Source organism: Gossypium hirsutum, chromosome D09, assembly GCF_007990345.1.
Source record: "Gossypium hirsutum isolate 1008001.06 chromosome D09, Gossypium_hirsutum_v2.1, whole genome shotgun sequence".
In the NCBI taxonomy this organism is placed as follows: domain Eukaryota; kingdom Viridiplantae; phylum Streptophyta; class Magnoliopsida; order Malvales; family Malvaceae; genus Gossypium; species Gossypium hirsutum.
Genome location: NC_053445.1, coordinates 43,841,157 through 43,862,040, shown reverse-complemented (window position 1 = coordinate 43,862,040; position 20,884 = coordinate 43,841,157). Strand labels below are relative to the sequence as shown.

Below are 20,884 nucleotides of genomic sequence, written 5' to 3'. Positions count from 1 at the left end.
TGAAGTCCACTTTCACCATCACTTCTTTCCATATTTTATTTTACTTAACTGACCAACAATAAGAGAAATATAATTTCATTAATATAAGCTATGATGTTTCAAAGCATTCCACTATCTTAATCACACAATTGTCGAAAACATTATTGTACTATTAATTTCTTCTACCTTGTAGCTTTTGTGACTTTCTTCTAATGATGATCGTCAAAATAACATTATAGAATTAAGGCTTATATTTTCTTTTTTCATCTATTTTTCCTTTCAATGTTTTTCATCTTCCTCTCATTCTTGCTAGATGGCAACAGCATGATTCTCTGCTGAGAATAATATTGTATATATTGGAAAGTTTCAAATCATAATAAAAATTATAAATAAAAATAAAAATATATATTGTTAAAGAGTTGAAGACTGAAAAAGAAATAACTAGTGTATAATTGAAGCTAATTAAGAAGAATATTAAAATTTATAAGATGCTTCGACAACTATTAACATTGCTGCGCCTGCACTTTCACTTGCACTTAACAACTATTAACAACTATCGTGATAGTACAAATGGTTTCTGACAAGACGTGTTAGCTCCCCAAATGCAAGAGAATTTGGTACCGTGTAGCTAATATTAAATATTAATGTTCTTTTGGTATGGAAATCTTTGAACCATATACACTGTATTAAAGTTTCTAGAATGTATATGACATCATAGTTTCATTAAAAATTCATCATTTAAAAGCTTAAGTGCTAAACTAAAATGAGTAGAAAAGGTTGGAGAAGACAGGACAAGAAAGGAGGAAAAATTGTAACTCTCTTAAGGCTTGGGTTAATAAGTATTCATCACAGGGCTATTTACGAAAAAAATTAAATGTAAAAAATAATTAATTATTTAAATATCATAACCCGTCCCTTGAGTGAGATAAGGGCAGGCTCTAAAATTTGACTACTAGCTATGGGAAAACCACCAACTTTAATTTACACTAAGCAAATTTGGAATTCCACTGAATTTGTTAATATTGTTTAACATTGAAATGACCCAGGTGCACTACCCACTCAGTGCCTCAACCTTTATGCTTTCTCTTCTAAAAGAATCTCTCTTAAAATGGTAAAAAGTTGTTTGCAACTGTAATTTTGGGAAAGTTCTATGAATTCATAAACCATTTAACAATTTTTAAGTATCTTTTCTCATTTGCCTTAAATGAAAAAGTTGAGTTTCCTTTATCAGGCATTGTTAACATTCATGCATTATTGTAAAGAAAAAAGAAAAAGATATACAAATTTTGAATCTCAATTACACATAACTTAAATATGAATGCTTCGTAAGTCGATTGTCACTAAACCAATAATTTTTTTTTGCTTATTTTTGGACCCACTTCGTTTATAATTCATTTTTGACCTTAGCAAAGCAGCCAATGAAGAACCGATTCCAGGGTCCCCTAGCTGAGGAATAGTCATGCAATTCTAACCAATTCTAACTCGTGTCATTGAATGGAATATGTACAAAGGTACTAATCTTTCTGATTCATTTGTCACCAAAGGAGTTTACAAGAGACTAAAGAGAGAGAGAAGTAGATATATAGTCCAATCCTTTATAGCCCAGTTTTATTTATAGCTTAGATCTAGATAGCATACAGTGTTTCCATAGGAGTTCCATACGCTATATAAAGAGCTTCTGCTTGTTCTCATCCTCCAGCAAGAAACTCCAATCGAGCATATAAGATATATATATATATCCCTTGAATCTCTTTCTTTCATTCAGAACTCCTCAAATGGCAAGGGAAGTAGAGCCTCTCATGGTTGGGAGAGTCATAGGAGATGTTATGGATTCTTTCATCCCAAGTATTAAAATGTTGGTCACTTTCAACAACAAGCAAGTCTTCAATGGGCATGAGTTTTATCCTTCAACAGTTGTCACCAAACCTAGGGTAGAGGTTGCAGGAGGTGACATGAGAACTTTCTTCACTCTGGTAATTAAATTTAAAACCCTTCTTATGATGTCATTTTTAACAAGTTGTGCTCCGCCTAGGTCTTTCACTGTTTAAATCAAGCTGGTGTTTATGTTGCTTTGCAGGTCATGACGGACCCGGATGTCCCTGGACCTAGTGATCCTTACTTAAGGGAGCACCTTCACTGGTACAGCTCTCAATAATATGTGAACAGTAAAACTTATCAAAACCCTATACAATTTTGGTTTCATCACACATTCATACTACATTCACTGAATGATCTTGAAAAGCAAAGCTTTATGTATTAATTAATCATATTAAAAATTTAAGATAACAACAACCGTATACTTATAATGATGTCATGTCTTTATTATGAATCATCTGCAATAATCAAGTTGTCTGCATGCATTTGACTCGAGAGCTCTTACCAATGGGGAAAAAAAGAGCTACATAGAAACAGCAAGATAAAATAATAGCCTGACAGTTTCTTTGATATCTGACCGTTTTACAGGATTGTAACAGACATCCCTGGCACCACAGATGCCACATTCGGTAGGATTTACTGTGTAATTAGACGTACTGTTGAACAATTTAAGAAGATAAAAGAAACACTGATCTTCTCTTCTTATTTTTTTTTTCTTTTTTTCTGGTTTCTGGGGGTTTTCTTTTTTAAATCAAGCAGGAAGGGAAGTGGTGAGCTATGAAAACCCAAAGCCAAATATAGGGATCCACAGGTTTGTGTTCGTTCTTTTCAAGCAGAAACGTCGACAGATAATCAAGTCACCTTGTTCAAGGGATAACTTCAACACCCGACGTTTCGCTTCTGAGAACGATCTTGGCCTTCCTGTTGCTGCTGTGTATTTCAATGCCCAAAGAGAAACAGCTGCAAGAAGACGTTGATTAACCTGCACAAAAGTATATCTGTGATGGGGTGTTCTTGATCAACTAATATTTGTGTGGTTTTTCTATTCAGTATAAAGATATATATAGGCTTGTTCTCTATTAAGAATAAAACTTTGTGCAGAGATCCATCCTCCTTCAAACTCTGCCATTGGTTTGATTTCAATTAAGAATTGTTGAAGTTGAAGCTGAAATGTTTTTCAGTACTTAAATCTGAAAAAGTGCAACTTTTGAATTATTTATCTGTATGAATTATTACTATTCACCAGTGTAAACGAGGAGTAGTACTTGTTTTTCAAACTGCGGAATCATTGGAATTACAACGTGGCACAAAATCACCCATGCAACTCACTATTTGACAAAGTACCGTGAGAAAAGGATAAATCTTCAAACTGTATATCACCTAAGAGAAAATATGCAATATTATATAACTTATGATTTTGTATAAATTTCATTTTCAGAAATTAATAAAATAATTGTTAATATAAAACCATTTTACATATCACATATATAAACAATTATATCTATTTAATATATTAATAAATAAATAAACTATAAAAATAGTTACTAAACTATTGGATTAGAGGTGTATTGGATTGGATTAGAGGTGTAATGGAATAGAGGTGTAATAGCAAATCAACTGTTTGGTTGAATGTAATGGAATAGAGGCGTAATAGTAAAACTGTGTTTGGTTGAATGTAATAGAGGTGTAATAGCATAATGGAGAAAACTAAAATGACCAGAATACCCTTAGCATAAATTTGTTTTGGTAAATGATTATTGTTATTGTTATTGTTATTTAAATTTTAATAAGATTATTTATTATCAAAAATAAATAATTTAATCATATTTAAACATAATTATTATTTAATATATTTTAATTAAAATATATAATTTAATAAAATTCTTAATAATTAGCAGAAATTTGTTTTGGTAAATTATTTTATTTAAATTTTAATAAGATTAATATCAATAATAAATAATTTAATCATATTTTAACATAATTATTATTAAATATATTTTAATTAAAATATATAATTTAATAAAATTCTTAATAATTAATATTCTTATATGAATTTACTCAAACCATAATATATGATACTGTAAAATATAAAATAACATAATTATTATTAAATATAATATAATTAAAATATATAATTTAATAAAATTCTTAATAATTAATATTCTTATATGAATTTACTCAAATCATAATATATGATTATAACTAATATGATTTAATTAAATATATGATTTAATAAAATTTAAAATTATTATAACTAATATGATTATAGTTTATGAATTTGTATAATTTAAAATAATAATTATTACATATAATTTAATAATAATATATAATTTCATAAAATTCTTGATAATAAAAATTTGCAAAAGTTGATGACAAAGGGGAAAGAGCAGGAGCTTAAGACGATAACATTACAACGTGCATGCATAAGCACACATAGCGTACATACCAACTTCAAATTAATACTATAACACGTTACAACTTGAATCTCATAAATCTGAATAGCTGTCTGCAACATCACACTGTCTTTTGGTTTCGATCACCTGGGCAAACTCACCCTTCCAGAAGTTCACTAATAAAAAATCAGCACGTTGTTCAGAAGAAAGTAAATTCTATTGTAAGCCAATCAATCTGACGTAGCAAGGGCTGATTGCAACACATCTTCCAGGTATTTTTCAGCAGCAGCATACTGCCTTTTCTTGTCCTCAATTGCTAAGGCAGCTAAAGCTTTATCCTGCACGAACAAAAATAAAATAACGGTAATACTGCGCACTTCTTTAGAGCACATTCCCTCATTGCAAGGACAAGGATATGGAAACTAGGGCCCCAAGTCCAAAACATTCTAGACAAAGATGACGACCAAAATTGAACTTTGAACATAGACCATCTGAATTAACAATGTTACCTATATTATGACTTGTCAATAAGGATGCAAGTTTTACATAACAAGCAGTGCCAAGCAGGGTACCACCAAAATGTTAAGACACGTGGAAAAAGTGCGTCTACTTATGTGTTTGATGAGATTAAATGCACATCAAATATAAATTCTGTTCATTTATTTATATCAAAACCATAAACAATCTTGAGAGAGAAATATACAAAAATACTATGTGAAGCTTCACTACAAAGATCCATAGAAACCTCATATATTTACAATTACTATTTTACTCTTGTAGCTTTACATGAAGACATGATGGGCGATGAACAGACAAGAGGATCCATTACCAAAGAGTCTGATATAGGAAATAAAGACCAAGTATAATGGAGAAGAAATTTTGATATGTATATAGAAAACATTAACACCAAAGCACAATAGTGCTACAATGCCAACCATGATAACATATTACCGGAGGTAGGTCCTGGTAGCTCCTCAAAGTATCTAAGATGGGTTTGGTCTTCTTCTCTAAGTCCTTCCTGTGTTCGGCCATTTCAACCAACACCCCATGATTAATTTCAGGTGTGTAGCCCACACGATTCAGTAATGCCTGTCAAACAAGATTAAGCATAAATGAAACGCAGAAAGAATCCATGCAAGCAACATATAGGTGATAATTAGATAGCCAAAATCTTGATAAATTAACAATGAGTGAGAAAACAAGAATAGCTACATCCTTGTAGCTTTATATGCAGTACTTTATTATTTAAATTCCAATATATGCAAAAGTGCAATATTCACCAAGGAAAATGATTCTTCTACTAAAATGATCTAATGATAAATTGTCCAAGACTATGAACTAGTACCTCAGCTAATGATTTTTCAGCTTTAAAACAGAATCCGTACAATAATTCTATTCCAACTCTGCCTATATATGAAGTTCTAAGTCTCCTGTTCAATCCATTTTATTTATAATTTCGAATAGTAATAAAAAGTCATTTTATACATTGAATGTCCTGTCTATATGGTTGATAAACTTTAACCCTACCACTCAAATCAAACCATGCATATCCAGTTAAATTTCATCCACTTACGGCAAAGGCAGCTTCTCTTTCCACCCATTTTTGTCCCTTTTAACTGATAAATAGCATGTTCATCTCAGAAGAACCAACAGCTTAAATTTCTGTAACTAGTTTTGCATCTTAATGCATCCCTGAAAATAAAAATACAAAGGATACCCTATAGTTGTTATACTGTTGCATGTACTGTCACTCCTTTGACGCCATAACACCCAAGTTCGTCTTCCAATTTTCCATTTGAGCATCACATGGAGCCACATCATCTTCTAGTTGTGCTAATGTCCTATATGAAAATATCAATTTCTTCTCAATAACCATCAAATAGACTCAAACGAAGGGCTAAATTTAGGGTGGTAAACGTACAAATTCTTTACCTTTTCAAATAGGTTAACCTAGCTATTGCTTTTCGAGTATACTCAAGAAGAGTTTTGGACTCTTTGTGCACTTTAGCCCTCTTCTCATCTACCCCAGTCTTTCTCAAAGAAATATCACCCATTGCTACAAGAAAACTAGATCCATTTTGTTTTTCTTCCTCGTTAGGTTCCAAATATAATACATGGAAATCAACATGAATTACGGAAGTTTTCAAAATTGTAAATTGAAAGCAACCCACCTACTAAGTTCGGTGTCTCGAATATTCAACAAATTAGCAACGTTTGCCAGAACTTGCGCCGATGCAACCACATTTGACGGCAAACTCTCCTGCGCTAATCCTACGTTCTCCAATATCTCTCTAATTCGTGCAGCTATAAGAGATTTCAATTTTAGGAAGAACAAGATGAAATTGTTTGAATTTGAGAATTTCAATTCAATTTAGAAAGAAAAAAAAACAAATTAGGACCTTGAGAACGGTATTCGGCGGCTTTCTGGCGAAAATCGTTGGCAACAATGTTGGCAGCTTGAGTCTTTGCCTGCGAGACGGTAGCCAGATTGTACAAATGAGCAATGCTTCGCGGAGTGTATTCGAAATCAGGGACTTCTTTCCCGGCGGCATCGAACTGAGCCAGAATAATAAACAAAAACGGTGGGAGATGGAAGGAGAAATTTTGAGGACAGAATAGGAGAGGGTCGGGTAGGGAGGGAGGGTAAAACAGAGAGCAGGGGACGGAAGGCGGACGTAATAGGTATTACAGGGATTTGGGAAGGGATTACAAAAGCAGCAAAAAAGGGGATTAGGTCAGGATTGGTTTACGCCCGTAATGCCTATTACAGCGAACCAAACGCCGGATTAGAGGCGTCATGTAATACGCGCGTATTCGGCCTGTATTGTATTAGGTAATACACTGAACCAAACATATCCTTACTGTTAGCTCATGATGAGGTTGTTATTAACGACTCATCCTAAACAATCAACTCAGTCAGCACAACTAAACTGATACAAACGTACTAGAAACTAAACTAACAAATTACTCTAACAGACGGCTAAATTACTCTAACAATAGTTAACTAATAGAAAAGTGATCAAAATATTTTCTATGATAATTTTATCATTTTATATAAAATCTAAAAATATACTTACCTACAATGATATTCAAATCTAAAATATATTAATATTCGTTCACAACTTCATCATTTTAATCAAATCTTATTTAATTATTATATATTTTTAACATTTGTTGCACGTATTTTTTTATCAATGTTGGGCCTGTGATAATATAATAGTAATTATAAAGCTTAATACTTCCTTAAAAAATATAAGGCTTAATATTATGTAATTACACAGTTTAATAATTTTATGCCATGTTTAGAAATATTTATATTATTTCTTTAATATTTAAATAGAAATATGTTATATTTGAGCGTAAATTAATATTTTTTTACATTAATTAATATTAATTAAATTAAAAGTCAATCAGCATTGTGATATCAATTAAAGTGCTGTATGATAAATTGATGATAAAAATTATTAAAATTACCGAATAAATCAGGCACAAACTCACCTGAAATAGATGCTATGTGATAAAAAATAAAAAGCTGTTAACGCAAAGAGAAAGAAAACACGTGTCAAAAAGTAACAAGTGGCCACAATGAGGGGCGAAGAAATTTTCTTCCCACATCTTTAACTCGGTATAGATTTATTTATACTAGATTACGAAATATTCGTGACAAATAAAAAATACAGTTATAAAATTCTATTAACTTTTTAGTTCAATTAGTATTGATATTGTTGTCAGTTTAGAAGGACGTAAGTTTAAGTATGGTAAAATGTATTCTAGTTTGATTCCTATTTGGTATAATACCTAGAACTAGACATAATTCTTCCTCAACTTATAAATAGGAAGATGATACGTTTCAACGCACTCGAACCCATATCTTACTGCATTGACAACAATGTCCATGTAAATCGAACTAAGACTCAATCAGCATGGTTATAATTTTTTTAATTTATAAAATACAAAAATACTTTTATAATAATATAAGATGCTTTGTAAAAAAAATATATTTTTTTTATTTCTCAATTGAATTAGAAGTTCACAGCAGAAATAATAGTACTTCACTGTAGAAGTATATATATATAATTAACCAGTCTCAGCGCACCTGTTCAATTGAAATGGAACATGTTCAATGTTGATTAATTTGTTGCAGTATGAATTGATTCTCTCTTTTTCTTAGTATTGAACTTTATTCTTTGGCAAGTAGTAAGGTAGTAAGGCAGCAAGGCCACCTGATACTAGGATTCCGACATTACAATTCTACTCATCCAGACTGCACTACCCCTTTACTAACATTAATCTCATAGAATCGATGTTGTACCAGATCAGTATAATGTTATGTAAATACGGCATTGTTTGGTCAAAGGGAAAAAAAAGGAGAACGGATGGAAAACTAAAACATGGACTTTCCTTCATGTATCTGTCCTCCAAAATTACTACAAAAATAGGAACCAAACTATAAGCAATACATTGTAAAGGAACAGAAACTGTAACATAAACAGACAACATAATTAATCTTTCATCCAAATTTTTGTAACTTACTCTTTCATATTTTCCAAGACAAGTAAAATGTTTAGTTCACTGTTTTAGGATCAAATCTTCTTCTCATGGTCCCAATCTGCTTATGATTGAGGCCAAAAGCCTTCTCCAAAAGCTCCTCGTTGATACCAGACCCAAAAATGGCAGATGGAATCTTTTGAAGTCCTGGGTTTTGGCTATTAAGACACGCAAATATTGTAGCAGGCTTCTCACCCACATTCATCTGAAAGTGAAGCAGACCTTTTGGAAACACCATAACTTCTCCTTGCTCAATCACCCTGGAGAAAACTCGGTTGTTTGAATCAACAAAGCCTGAATAAACACTTCCTTGCACCACGTAGGCAATCTCAGTGGCTCTGGGGTGAAAATGGGGTGGATTTATCCCACCAACTTTCAAGTCGGCTCGCACAAATGATATCCCTAGTGTGTTGATCCCTGGAAAGATTGTGGGGTTCACTGGGAAGGTTGCCAGGCCTGTGTCTGTGAAGTTTCCACTGGATTTTAACCCCGAGAAGACGAAATCATCGGTGGTTGCCTCCGACGAGTTTTTGCAGGGTAGAATGCTGAGATGAGCTGTTTTTATAGCTCCAAATTTGGGGTTTGGAATGCAGAAATCCTGAATCGGATCAGGGTCCGAGGCTAAACTTTCATCCCCATGCATGATAAATACCACTAGTACAATCAAAACCCATGATTTTTCTACCATTTTTTTTCCCTACAAATAAATCAAATCTCTGTAACTCCTAGAGGATGTTCAGATCGGTATATATAGAAGCAAATAAAGCATAAAACTTGCTTTAAAGCTAAATACGCTCCAAACATGACTAAAAAAGCAATAATCAACAGTTCCGAAAGCAGAATATCAGGAAGTGTGTATTATTTAGGTAGGGGCCTGCATTATTATCACTTATATTTTCATTGTATAAACAAAATTAAAAAAAGAAAGTCATATTTTTAAATTTGAGAAAATGATGAAGATATCGGTAATCGATATCGCAAATGATGATTGCATGTTCTTGATGTCGTCCGCGTGGGAAGGTCAATTTACAAGTGTCGAGCCAATGTAATCAAAGTTGAATATGATTTTGTTGTAAATTCGGGAAAAAAAATTAAAAACCAGGAAAATTTAAGCCATCCTTTGCTTGAATGTGAAGGATGGTGAAATTTGAGTCATGACTAATCCCACTTTGTTGTTTTATATGATGATATTTCTTAAATTCAGTGGCGTGTAAGAGTTGGTGGAAAATAAAGGAAAAGTGTTTTGTTCCCTGCTTCTACTTACTTTTGGCCTTGGATTTTTATGTAAAACCTTTTCAAACTATCCTATTTTCTGTTTTTATACGCTTGGATGCCAAGATAAATAACTACGAAATATTATTTCATAGATTTTATTATTTAGATACTGGATTTATATTTTAATTTTTTATTAATAATTTTAAATTTTTGCATTCAAAATTCTTTATTTGGGAGAACCACAAGCTTCCTTTTATTTAGTTTGTAATATTTTAATCCAACATTCAATAATTTATCCTTAAAAAAATCAATAATGTAAATTAAAATACGAAAGAACACAAAAAATAAAATCAGTATGAAAGTTTATATAATTACATTGCCTTGAAAATTATTATGATAAAAATAAGACGTCATCATTATTTTAAAAAAGATATATAATTTAATGTTTTTATATTTGTGTATTCAAATTTCTTTATTTAGGAGAATGGAGCTCTTTTCTTTGTATTTAATTTGCAATATTTTAATTTAAGCCCAACATTTAATAATTTTAAATATAAAAGAAACACGAAAAATAAAATAGATATAATATGAATATACAAATATACCAAAATATTATTAAAAAGCTTACATAAATATATTATCTTGAAAATTTATTATGGTACAAAAAATAATATGAAAACACTAACCTTACAAGAGAGTCGGGGTTAAAGTTTTTGCTTGGCATCCCAATGACTAGAATTCAAATCCTATTATTATAATCCCCTCCCGATTTATAAGGTACTAAGAAATATATATAGTGAATACAACTTTTAGCAGTTTTCCGTACAACATAATTATATATACAGTTGAATGAGAAAGTTGCCCCATCGTTTGGAGCATCAATGTTGGTAGTGTGTTAGCGTTAGTACGGTAAATACTAGTGTTGGAAGTCAATCAGCATGGACGATGAATTACATGAAATGTGTTTCACAGAGGAATAGCATGAAGCGGAGGAAGAGGAGTTTGAATGCAACAATGCAAAGAATCAATTCAAATACAATCCAGATGCATTAACTACAACTTTTTCAAGGGTTTGGAAATTGTCAAAGTTTGTTAAAATCTTTCCGATGGAAAGAAATACGTTTATTTTTCCAATTCTTAGACGAAGGTTTTAGAGGAAAGTCCATGGAATTTTGACAACCACCTCTTGACTCTCGCAAATTATGATGGTCACTTGAGACCAAGAAATTGTGTTTTAAAAACGGTTTCAACAAGATATGACAATTCGATTAGGCAAAACGATTGGTAACCTGAAAGCTATGCATATTACCAGCAAAGATGGTGCTTGGATAGATACCTAAGGTGTCAAGTTGAAAAATATATTGTTTAAGGTGTCAGGTTGTTTAATAAATATACATGTAAATTTTTTTTATTGCATCATTATTAATCAAATAGTCTAGTCGATCATGTTAACTAATTAATATATTTGAATCAATAAACTTCAGGTTTACTATGCACATAATTTAACAATACTAATGTAAATTTCTTGTTTACCATCTCATATGATTTAACCATACTAATATATACATTATACCAAGTAGAGGAAAATGTGATAGTTTTTCAACACAAAATTTTACCCAATATAATAAATTTAATTAATCATCTTCTCATCTACAATCACAATATGATATCTATTACAACATATATCATTTTAAAACATAATAATGTATTTGAGACTAACTAGAACATAGTGCATTAATTATCTTCGAAAAACAATATATTAGCTCTTATGGAGCCTTAAATTAATTTTGTACCACCAAATATTGGTTCATCCGTTATCAAATAAAAAAAATGTTTCTTATGCCTAAGGATAATATACACTATTGTATTATCTATGAGACATATGTTTCCTTTCCTTTAAGAAATATTAATTGAATAATAAAAATTTTCAAGTGTATGATGTTGGATCTAGCACCCTAATTGTAGTACATTTGTTTGTATACTTGTATTTTTTTAACAGATTGATTTAATAAAATTATTCATGAATTACATTAATACCCTTTGTATATTGTCCTCAATGGTTTTTGCATGCAAAGTAAAATAGAAGAAAATATTAGCTCACTGATTATCTAATATTTAACTAATACTAAGCAGTATTACGTGGATGATAGACTATGTATGCGTGACTCGTATACTTTGATGTAAGTAAAAGTCTGAGTTCAAATAGATAAGGAACCGAAAGCTGGTACGTAAGATATACGACTTCTGCAGTATGTAACGTCATTCACAATAGTAGAATTCTTAGCTCAAGACATGGGTAAATGATATCCTCTCATTGGCATTACATGATAGATGAAAATTAAACGTATCCATAGGTCATTTATCTTTGTGATGAATGACTTAATTACTAATTGATAGTAATTGACTTTTAATGAAGAAAGATGTAATGGTTACCATCAGATAAAATAGAATCATATTGGTTGGACGAATTTATCCTAAAGAGATTAAGGATATCTTATGAGGGTAACGCAATTGTGACAAGATCATTGGATAAACACGGATCGAGTTTTTATTTTGAGTGCCCCAAAATAATAGTAGATCACAAACTGGGTGTCCCAATCACAAACATGCATGAATCTCAATTCAAATTTTATCTGTTCATATTTTTGTCATGATTAGACTCCAATTATAATAAGCATTGTAATACGCCTTGCCCGACTCGACCGTCGAGTCTGAGTCACCGACTCACCGGATGCTACAATTGTTGTCAAAGAAATTATGTGCAATCACACTTCTCGATCGTTTAAATATATAAATAAACATTAAACACATTCGTAAATATCACACAATCATTTCTTATTCAAACATGAGCTTACGAAAGCTCTTTTGCTAACCCGAATATGAATTGGGACCAAAATATAAAATTTTTAAAAGTCTCGGGTCGACATCGCGACCTCATTGTAATAAACACAGCGGAAAATAAGTTGAAGGAAAAATCAAAGTTTTAATTTTTTTTCCCAAAACTAGAACTTGGTTGTGATATCTAAAGTAATAAACGTTTAGACTTGGTTTGGATGGGCAACATGTTTACCTACGGTTAGTGTAAAAATAGTGATGGCAGTGAGATTAGATATTGTAACAATATTGTAGCGTGAGACAAAAAGTAAACTAAACGTACTGCACCGCACCCAACGACCCATCCAAACCCACCCTAATCAAAATTGTACATTTCTTATTCATCTAAGATGAATGCTTCGACCGAATAGTCTTCTCTGCTACTCTCAAGCTTATGTATACCAAGTGTGGGCTCATTTCGAATAAAAAAAATTTTCACAAATTTACCAGTGAGGTAATTTTATAATTTCTCTAAACTTATAAGTCAAATTATAAATAAGAAAAATATATCTAGAAATTTTTTGAAATAATTTCATCAAATATTTATCTCTCTACAACTTTCTTTTGAATTCAAGTGTATGAAAAATAATGACCAATGCTCTTTTTATATAGGGAGAGTTTAGAGAGTTCGACTATGATTAAATTTGATCAGTTTAATTTAAATTAATATAATACTTATCAAGATAAATATTAGATTAAATTTAATATTAAATCTTATTAAATTAATAGAATATTTATCTTGTGTAGATAAATATTAAGATAATCACTTTAATATTAAATCTATAAAAATAATATTATTTTGAGAATAATTAATCTGAAATTAAATTCACTGCTCAACCACAAAAAAATCTAATTTATAAACCCAAAAAGATAATTTTATTCTTTAATTACTTAATAATAATCTATTATTTCATATCTAATAAAATTTTTAAAATATACAAAGTTATTATAAACTATTTATTAAAATTTCAATGTAATTTATAATAAAATTTAATTATAATAAAAAACATATTAAAATATAACCACCAAAATATAATATAATAATATTAATAATGTAAAAATATTATCTTAATTGTTCAATATTTATCTGAAATTTTAATAAAATATTAATGTATTTAATATTTGTACTAGCATATAATTTTATTCTTTTTATTTCATTTTTACTTTCTCTCTCTCTCTAAAAGACGAACATTCATCCTCTTTTTCGAAAAACCCCCCACATCGACCATCGTGCGTTGCTGTCAGCTGGCGTCTTTTCTTTCTCAAAATTTCAAATTCGAATCTTATCGATTTTCCTATTGTCTGCTAACGTCGTAGATCTACAAAAAACATTTTGAAGCTTTCACCCATATCTCGGTATCTTCCCTGGTTCGACAGCAATGATTGTCCCCCTTCTTTCTTTTCCTCGTTTCCTAATCAAAACCTACAAACCCATGCTTTCTCTCGCTCTTTTACACTGTTGGCCTGCTGAATCATTCCAGTGTTGTTTTTTTAATTGTTTTGCATTTTACTTTGTTGCTTGTTGAATCATTTCAGTGTTGCTTTGTTTTGTTTTATGTTGAATTGAAAGAATATTTTCAGAGCCTGAAAGGGATGTTATTCGATGGGGAGGTAGGAATAGCCATTCAGCACCTCCTCTACTGAATGATTTTGGAAATTCGATGAGCCAAACTCATGCTCTACTGTAGCACACCGAACCATCCCCTAATATCTATGCCATGACGTAGAACCAAACAAAACATAAGATTACCAACAATGCAAAAGAAAATCAAAAGCCTAATCTAATTTTTGTCATGGAAAAACACAAAGGCATAAAGTGAAACTAAACCCTAACTTTAATAAAGTGGACTCACTAATTTGAGCGACTTGGACTTGGGGCTGCACTCGGGTCTCACTAGGACTTAGACCAAACTAGACCTTCAGTGTGCAGATCAAATTCACACCCTGGCCTTTTTCTAACGGGCTCTTTCAAGCTTACGAATTTTTCAAGATCCTAATAGTCTTCCTAGTTGGGCCAAAATTAATTCCATACATATCCACCACCCCATTCGGATTTCCATCCAACATTGTTCAATTAGAACAACTAAACTCCCATTTTGATATCTTTGAATTCAATCATAAAATGAAAATTCAGTGTAATCCTAAAATTCAAGAGTCATCCCAAAATTTTACATGAAACTCAATTTTGCTTAATTTAGCTCTAAAAATCAATTTAATTCAATAAGTCTACATAATCTCGTTTTAATAAAATCAAGAGTTTGAAGCCAAAATTAAATGTTTTGTTTGATGAATGAAAACCAAAGAAAAAAAATAAGACAGGGTTCCTTAATAACACTTGAGTTGATTCCCACCACCTCAACTTCATGTGGGATCAGTCGAAATATTTCCAATAATAAAAAAATATATATTTGATTTAGCACCCCATAGTAGCGACACATCAACTCATTTGTCAAAATTAGTAGAAACGCAGATTTCAACCCTTGTAAAACGAAGGAATTACATTATCTGCTGATGCTTGAAGAGAGAAATTTTAAAGGCCTATTTGTTGCTTTTACATGTAGTACTACTTATTCAGCTTGAAATGAATACTGCATAATAATGCATGGTAACCATGCACGCATTATGAGAGTGGAAGCTTAAATTAGCAATTAGCATAGGTAAGATGAATGGGGTCTTGTTGATCAGCAGAGAAGGCCAAACAGCACACGCGTTGAGCTCAGAGCAGCAAAGCAAGGGAGAGGCAGCCACATGGGCAAAACGTGTCGATCAGAACAAGCCTCAGCCGCCCATCTACTACTCTTTCGGGACACCCAGTTTTTATTCTCAACTTCCTGCCTGCGTTAGGGTTGATTTAGAATTGACTTTATAGCCTTTGCTGCTCTTTCATTGGGCCCCACTCCTCTCCCACGGGAAACTTATATACCCCCACCTCCCTTCATCCAAACAAATGCTTTCATCTTCTTCTTATATACCCACATCTGCAACTCATCATTCCTCGTCTTATTACACACACACACACATATGTATAAAGCAACTTAGTGTTGGTTTCATAGAGCTTCCCAAACTAAACCCTTTTTCTTCAGCTAAATTATCTTCTTCTTCCTCGTTGGAATCAGGTATGTCATACCTATCTATCATATAGTTCTTTTTTCTTGGTGTTTTCATGGTTCAAGTCTTCAAGAATCGTAGACAATTCAAGGAGAAATGTGTTATTAATATTGATTGAAGTTCAAGTTTTGAAGCTAATTTGTTCTATGGCCTATCCCATGCATGTCTGTTGTAGTTAATAATGTTTTGTGTTACATTTAACTAAATGTCATATGGGTTAATTATATAAATATACATAAGAAAATTATTAAAGGTAAATAGAGGTCCATAATACACTAGAGTAGAGGGCGTATAGCAGTTAGCTACATAACTAGCTTTGATAATTTTGAATTTTAATTTTTAGATCAGATCAGGTTAAATTAAATTGTTGAATCGAAAGTACGTCCGTCTGATTATTATATATACGAGTTATTTGTTTGTCTAACTAAAAATGCTTTGTTCAATTAAGTTGGATTGAGTCCAACCGAGTTTTAGTTCAGTTATTAGGGCAATAATAGGAAGTGATGACACCATTAGTATTCAGTGGTACTAAACTAAATGATGCCTGCATCCATAATCTTTCCCATAACGGAAAGATTCTTTCGCATTTAATTTGCTTCTCCGCCGCCCATATCGATATTCGACTTTAAGAAAGTAGCCACCATTTTGACTAAACCACATCACTTTTTGAGGTTGAATCACTTCATTGTACGGCTCTCATTAATCCACTCTCTAGGGTAGCTTAAAGAATATGGAACAAGTTGGAATTAAATCTAAAGATTTGTTCAGCCAAAATAAAATGAAATTAAGATTTGGACATACTATTGCTAATATTTTCTTTTCAAAAAGAATGCTTAGGATTATGGAAAAAGAATAATTAGTATCCTAAGTTACAGAGGAAATATTTTAACTTTAGGGTTTCGTTATATAAGAACTAATGAAGATTAAATTTAAGACCTACTTGTAAGAAAGTGGTAGTATCTGATTTTTTTTCAATGTTTAGAACAAAATTTTCATGCTCTCTTTCTTTGTTCTCTTTGTTCGGTCTGAATTAACAGGTTTTAGTCACAGAGAAAAAAGAATGGTGGTCTCCGAGTCTGAGATCGGTGAGGTCGAGTCACCATTGCAGGGGGCAAATCAGCAACAGAAGAACCACCCATTCTCAGAACTTGGAAGGCAATCTTCAATTTATTCTCTAACACTCGATGAGTTCCAGCATACACTGTGTGATGGTGGGAAGAACTTCGGGTCCATGAACATGGACGAGTTCCTTACCAGCATCTGGAACGCTGAAGAAAACCAGGCTATCAACTCCAACAATAACAACACCAATCATCAAAACAACTCAGCAAATAAACAAGTTAGCGATCAAGTTCATTTGTCTTTTAATGAAACATCAAGCAGTAAAGGTATAGCTAAGCAGCCTAGTCTGCCAACGCAAGGCTCGCTTACGCTTCCAGCACCGCTGTGCCGGAAGACGGTCGATGAAGTTTGGTCTGAGATACAAAGAGGGCAGCAAGGACAAGGGCAGAGTAACAATAGCAATGTACAAACTGCTGATGAGAATGCCAGTACTCGGCGGCAGCCAACTTTTGGTGAGATGACCTTGGAGGATTTCTTGATCAAAGCAGGGGTAGTAAGGGAACAATGCATGCCACCACAACCACCACCGGTACTGCCTTCACCGCATCATCAGCCACCACAATACGGGTTGTATCAAACGGGCAATAACCCTGCGGTTAGTCCAGGTTTTGTTTCCAGGCCTGTTGGCTTTAGTGGGACTGCATACCAGACAATGCCTCCAGGTTTGAATGATGGTAAGACTGGTGGTGCCTACCAGCCAGCTGCGCCACCACTAACAACAGTTATTTATAATGGGAAGGTAACTGGTGGTGGTGGCTATGGACCGGGAAAGACAATTGGAGGGGTGGCTCCAGTGAGTCCAGTCTCATCGGAAAGGCTTTGTACCAATCAAGTTGATAATGCAGCTTCACAATTCGGGATGGAGATGGTTGCGGTACGAGGAAGGCAAAGGATCATTGATGGTCCAATAGAGAAGGTGGTCGAGAGAAGGCAACGTAGGATGATTAAGAACAGAGAGTCAGCTGCAAGGTCTAGAGCTAGAAAACAGGTACATATTGAATTGAGAGTTATTCTATTTGCTGAAGTAAATGCATACAGTTATGTGTCGGAAACCGGTTTCCCATTATCACAATTTTACTGGTGCCTTGGCCTAAGTGCCTAACACTTACAAACAACGACAAGTGTCTTCCATAAGTATCCCGGCCATGGATGAACTTGACTGGACCTCACTCTTCTTAGTCTTTGAAAATCTAAGCAATTAGAATACTACAATGTAGGATACAACTCTTTGCTTTCATCTTTTCTCTATCCAACTGGACCCGACAATTTTAAGAATTAGAATACACATGCTTGATGGTTTTAATTGACAATTTCGAAGTTTTTGTTATACCAGCAACAGGTTATTGGAGAAATTAAAATATGACTAGAAGTACCCATTTCTTACAAGGTTGGTTTGGTTTTTACAGGCATACACAGTTGAGCTAGAAGCTGAATTGAATCAATTGAAACAAGAAAATTCCCACCTTAAGCAGGCTCTGGTAAAACATCATTGGTTTTATTCATTTTCATTAAAATTGATGATTTTCATGAAGCTTTTATCATCTATCATTCAAATAATTTTACTCTCATTTTACTTGTATCAATAACATAACAGGCAGAACTCGAGAGGAAAAGAAAGCAGCAGGTAAAGGCATTCATGTTAATGGCAATAATATGCACCCAATTAGTTAGAAAATTCCATACATGATTTACTCTTTGCTTTGTTTCTTCCTAATTTTTTTTTCAGTGCTTTGAGGAATGGAAAACGAAAACACAAACAAAAGCCCGGAAAGCTAGAGAAAAGCTAAGAATAATGAGAAGTCTGAGTTGTCCATTGTAAAGCAAAAATATGTCACTGCCAGGAATACGAAGGAACAAGAAAATAGAACACGTGGCCTGGAGTTTCAATTCTTACAAATATCTATTCAGACACCTAAGACAGTCTTCATCTTTACAATACATTGGCTGCAGTCATTATGAATAATCAAATAGCACATCAAAGATTTGTTCAGTCAAAACAGCCTTGAAGACGGCTTAAATGGAGGTGGTATTTGGCAATTCCCATTACTAAACATTGGCAATCATAATAGTTTATCATAGAACCCTAGATTCCCAACAACTAAATGCCACTTGGCTTTGCAACTTGATAGTGACTGAACCATAGGCAACATATCATAGCATGATCCACATAAATTATAATGTTGTAACTATAAAAATGTTCATTGAACTACGCCAAGTGCTATCATTTCCAAGGAGTTGATGGAACATACCTATAAGTTTGCATTTTGGCCAAGAATATTAGTTATTGCTGCAATATAAAAAGAACCCCATGAATACAACAATTACAGAAACAGAATGAACTGGTATGTAGAAAATGATGGCATCTACCATGCAAAATACGTGAATCTATGTACTACCTATACTCGTACAATCAGTTAGGGGAAACTTTAAGAGCTCCCTGGAATCACTAACACCAGCTGTTGTCATGAAAGATTTACCGTAACCACGCTTACCTTTAGAGTTTGGGTTAATAAAAACAAATTCAGACCTGTGAAAATAAGGTTGAATACAAATCAAGACGCACTGGCCTTCATAACAAAAAGGTGCAGAAAATCAACAATAGTTACAAAAGCCAATTCTGTAACAGAATGCATTCAGATTGATGCATAGACATGCCAAATGCAGTGAGCAAAACTTCGCTACGTGCAACATCCCAGATAATTACAAAATTCAGTTAAGGGATCTGCTAACAGAAATAATTTTCTTCCCACAGGAACCTATGTCCATGAAAGCACTCTGAGCAACCGCAAGAAGGATACACAGGGGAGGTGGATGGAGAGTGGGTAGAATGGCTATAGTAAGTAGCCGTTGTAGGAATGAATTATTGCTCACAAAAGAAACGATGACAGACAGGATGAGCATGCAGTCAAAATAGTCAGAAATATTATGCCCACGCATATGCGGGGTAGGGGTATTTTCAATCTTTTAAGTTCTTCTCGCATGTGTTGAAATAGTCAGAAATATGTCTTTTCCTACTAATCGGCCAAGTGTTAGTGCTTTAAATACAATTATTCAATCTGGTAATCACTGCTAATTAACCATACAGAGCTACGATATTTAGCTAGCGAATGAACCAAAAAATGATGTGAAAAACACAAAAATAAAGCTCCGAGAAGATTGGAGTTTGAAACACCTGAGTTTGTCATCATCAAAAACTATCTTGGTTCCAATCACATGCATCAAAGCTTTAGGATCAATTGGTATTTTCACGCCCTTGTCCTCAACAAATTCATCGAATTTTCCTTTCTCATCTATCAGTCGATTCCGTAAAATAAAAATAAATTATTTTCCAAAATATTAATTCATTTCGTAATATAAAGAAACAAAAGTCGGAACACTGAATATGAGACGAACCGGCGTAACTGAGGGTGTAGAATAAGCGGTTGCAGCCGTGAGCATCAACACCCAATCAAGGAATAGTCTATTGAGCTGTTGAAGAAGGTGACGAATTCTAGGGGCAGCTGCTTGGGTCAAAGACAGCGCTTGCCGCCTTAACGCCGCCGGCTCGATTTTCTCTGCGGCGGTCGCGAATAATCGAGAAGCCATCAGTAAGTAGTCTCTAAACAATGTGGCGGCCTGCGAAAGTGATGGAAAGGGGACGAAACATAAAAATCTCAAAACTATGGTCAAATTTTTATACATAATTTTTTTAAATAAAACATTATACTAAATTTTGATTTTAGTTAACTTCATATACAAGTTAAAAAAAAAACCCTGAATTTCATTTTTCA

At 33.0% G+C, this 20,884-nt stretch overlaps 4 protein-coding genes and 2 pseudogenes across 4 annotated transcripts; 2 read left to right on the top strand and 4 right to left on the bottom strand.

The window, feature by feature from the left end:
• The first annotated feature begins 1,614 nt into the window (after nucleotides 1-1,614).
• On the top strand, nucleotides 1,615-2,973 carry LOC107908164 (protein SELF-PRUNING). The gene is made up of 4 exons (XM_016835416.2): nucleotides 1,615-1,952; nucleotides 2,057-2,118; nucleotides 2,443-2,483; nucleotides 2,614-2,973. Exons 1-4 carry the CDS (start codon nucleotides 1,755-1,757, stop codon nucleotides 2,829-2,831), a joined length of 519 nt encoding a protein of 172 aa, XP_016690905.1. The 5' UTR covers nucleotides 1,615-1,754; the 3' UTR covers nucleotides 2,832-2,973.
• Nucleotides 2,974-4,224: 1,251 nt separating this feature from the next.
• On the bottom strand, nucleotides 4,225-5,967 carry LOC121202929 (AUGMIN subunit 1-like). Its single transcript, XM_041100802.1, has 3 exons — nucleotides 5,821-5,967; nucleotides 5,199-5,336; nucleotides 4,225-4,585 (listed from the first exon to the last, which is right to left on the bottom strand). The coding sequence occupies exons 2-3, from the start codon at nucleotides 5,277-5,279 to the stop codon at nucleotides 4,478-4,480; spliced, it is 189 nt and encodes a 62-aa protein (XP_040956736.1). The 5' UTR covers nucleotides 5,280-5,336; nucleotides 5,821-5,967; the 3' UTR covers nucleotides 4,225-4,477.
• Nucleotides 5,929-6,929, bottom strand: LOC121220921 (AUGMIN subunit 1-like; annotated as a pseudogene).
• Nucleotides 6,930-8,626: 1,697 nt separating this feature from the next.
• LOC107908700 (germin-like protein subfamily 3 member 2) lies at nucleotides 8,627-9,661 on the bottom strand. The gene has a single exon (XM_016835938.2). The coding sequence runs from the start codon at nucleotides 9,481-9,483 to the stop codon at nucleotides 8,812-8,814; it is 672 nt and encodes a 223-aa protein (XP_016691427.1). The 5' UTR covers nucleotides 9,484-9,661; the 3' UTR covers nucleotides 8,627-8,811.
• Nucleotides 9,662-15,762: 6,101 nt separating this feature from the next.
• On the top strand, nucleotides 15,763-19,050 carry LOC107907684 (protein ABSCISIC ACID-INSENSITIVE 5). The gene is made up of 5 exons (XM_016835017.2): nucleotides 15,763-16,000; nucleotides 17,030-18,102; nucleotides 18,521-18,592; nucleotides 18,709-18,738; nucleotides 18,841-19,050. The coding sequence occupies exons 1-5, from the start codon at nucleotides 15,832-15,834 to the stop codon at nucleotides 18,931-18,933; spliced, it is 1,437 nt and encodes a 478-aa protein (XP_016690506.1). The 5' UTR covers nucleotides 15,763-15,831; the 3' UTR covers nucleotides 18,934-19,050.
• On the bottom strand, nucleotides 18,973-20,838 carry LOC121220920 (iron-sulfur assembly protein IscA-like 3, mitochondrial; annotated as a pseudogene).
• Nucleotides 20,839-20,884: the final 46 nt, after the last annotated feature.

What these genes read in the sequence shown, in the direction of transcription:
- LOC107908164 (XM_016835416.2), top strand. Translation starts at nt 1,755, where the DNA reads ATGGCAAGGGAAGTAGAGCCTCTCATGGTTGGGAGAGTCATAGGAGAT. An exon ending in TGAGAACTTTCTTCACTCTG is followed by an intron (nt 1,953 to 2,056) that starts GTAATTAAATTT and finishes GTTGCTTTGCAG; the next exon opens with GTCATGACGGACCCGGATGT. An exon ending in TTAAGGGAGCACCTTCACTG is followed by an intron (nt 2,119 to 2,442) that starts GTACAGCTCTCA and finishes ACCGTTTTACAG; the next exon opens with GATTGTAACAGACATCCCTG.
- LOC121202929 (XM_041100802.1), bottom strand. Translation starts at nt 5,279, where the DNA reads ATGGCCGAACACAGGAAGGACTTAGAGAAGAAGACCAAACCCATCTTA. An exon ending in GCTACCAGGACCTACCTCCG is followed by an intron (nt 4,586 to 5,198) that starts GTAATATGTTAT and finishes TTGTTCGTGCAG; the next exon opens with GATAAAGCTTTAGCTGCCTT.
- LOC107908700 (XM_016835938.2), bottom strand. Translation starts at nt 9,483, where the DNA reads ATGGTAGAAAAATCATGGGTTTTGATTGTACTAGTGGTATTTATCATG.
- LOC107907684 (XM_016835017.2), top strand. Translation starts at nt 15,832, where the DNA reads ATGCTTTCATCTTCTTCTTATATACCCACATCTGCAACTCATCATTCC. An exon ending in CCCACCTTAAGCAGGCTCTG is followed by an intron (nt 18,593 to 18,708) that starts GTAAAACATCAT and finishes ATAACATAACAG; the next exon opens with GCAGAACTCGAGAGGAAAAG. An exon ending in AGAGGAAAAGAAAGCAGCAG is followed by an intron (nt 18,739 to 18,840) that starts GTAAAGGCATTC and finishes TTTTTTTTTCAG; the next exon opens with TGCTTTGAGGAATGGAAAAC.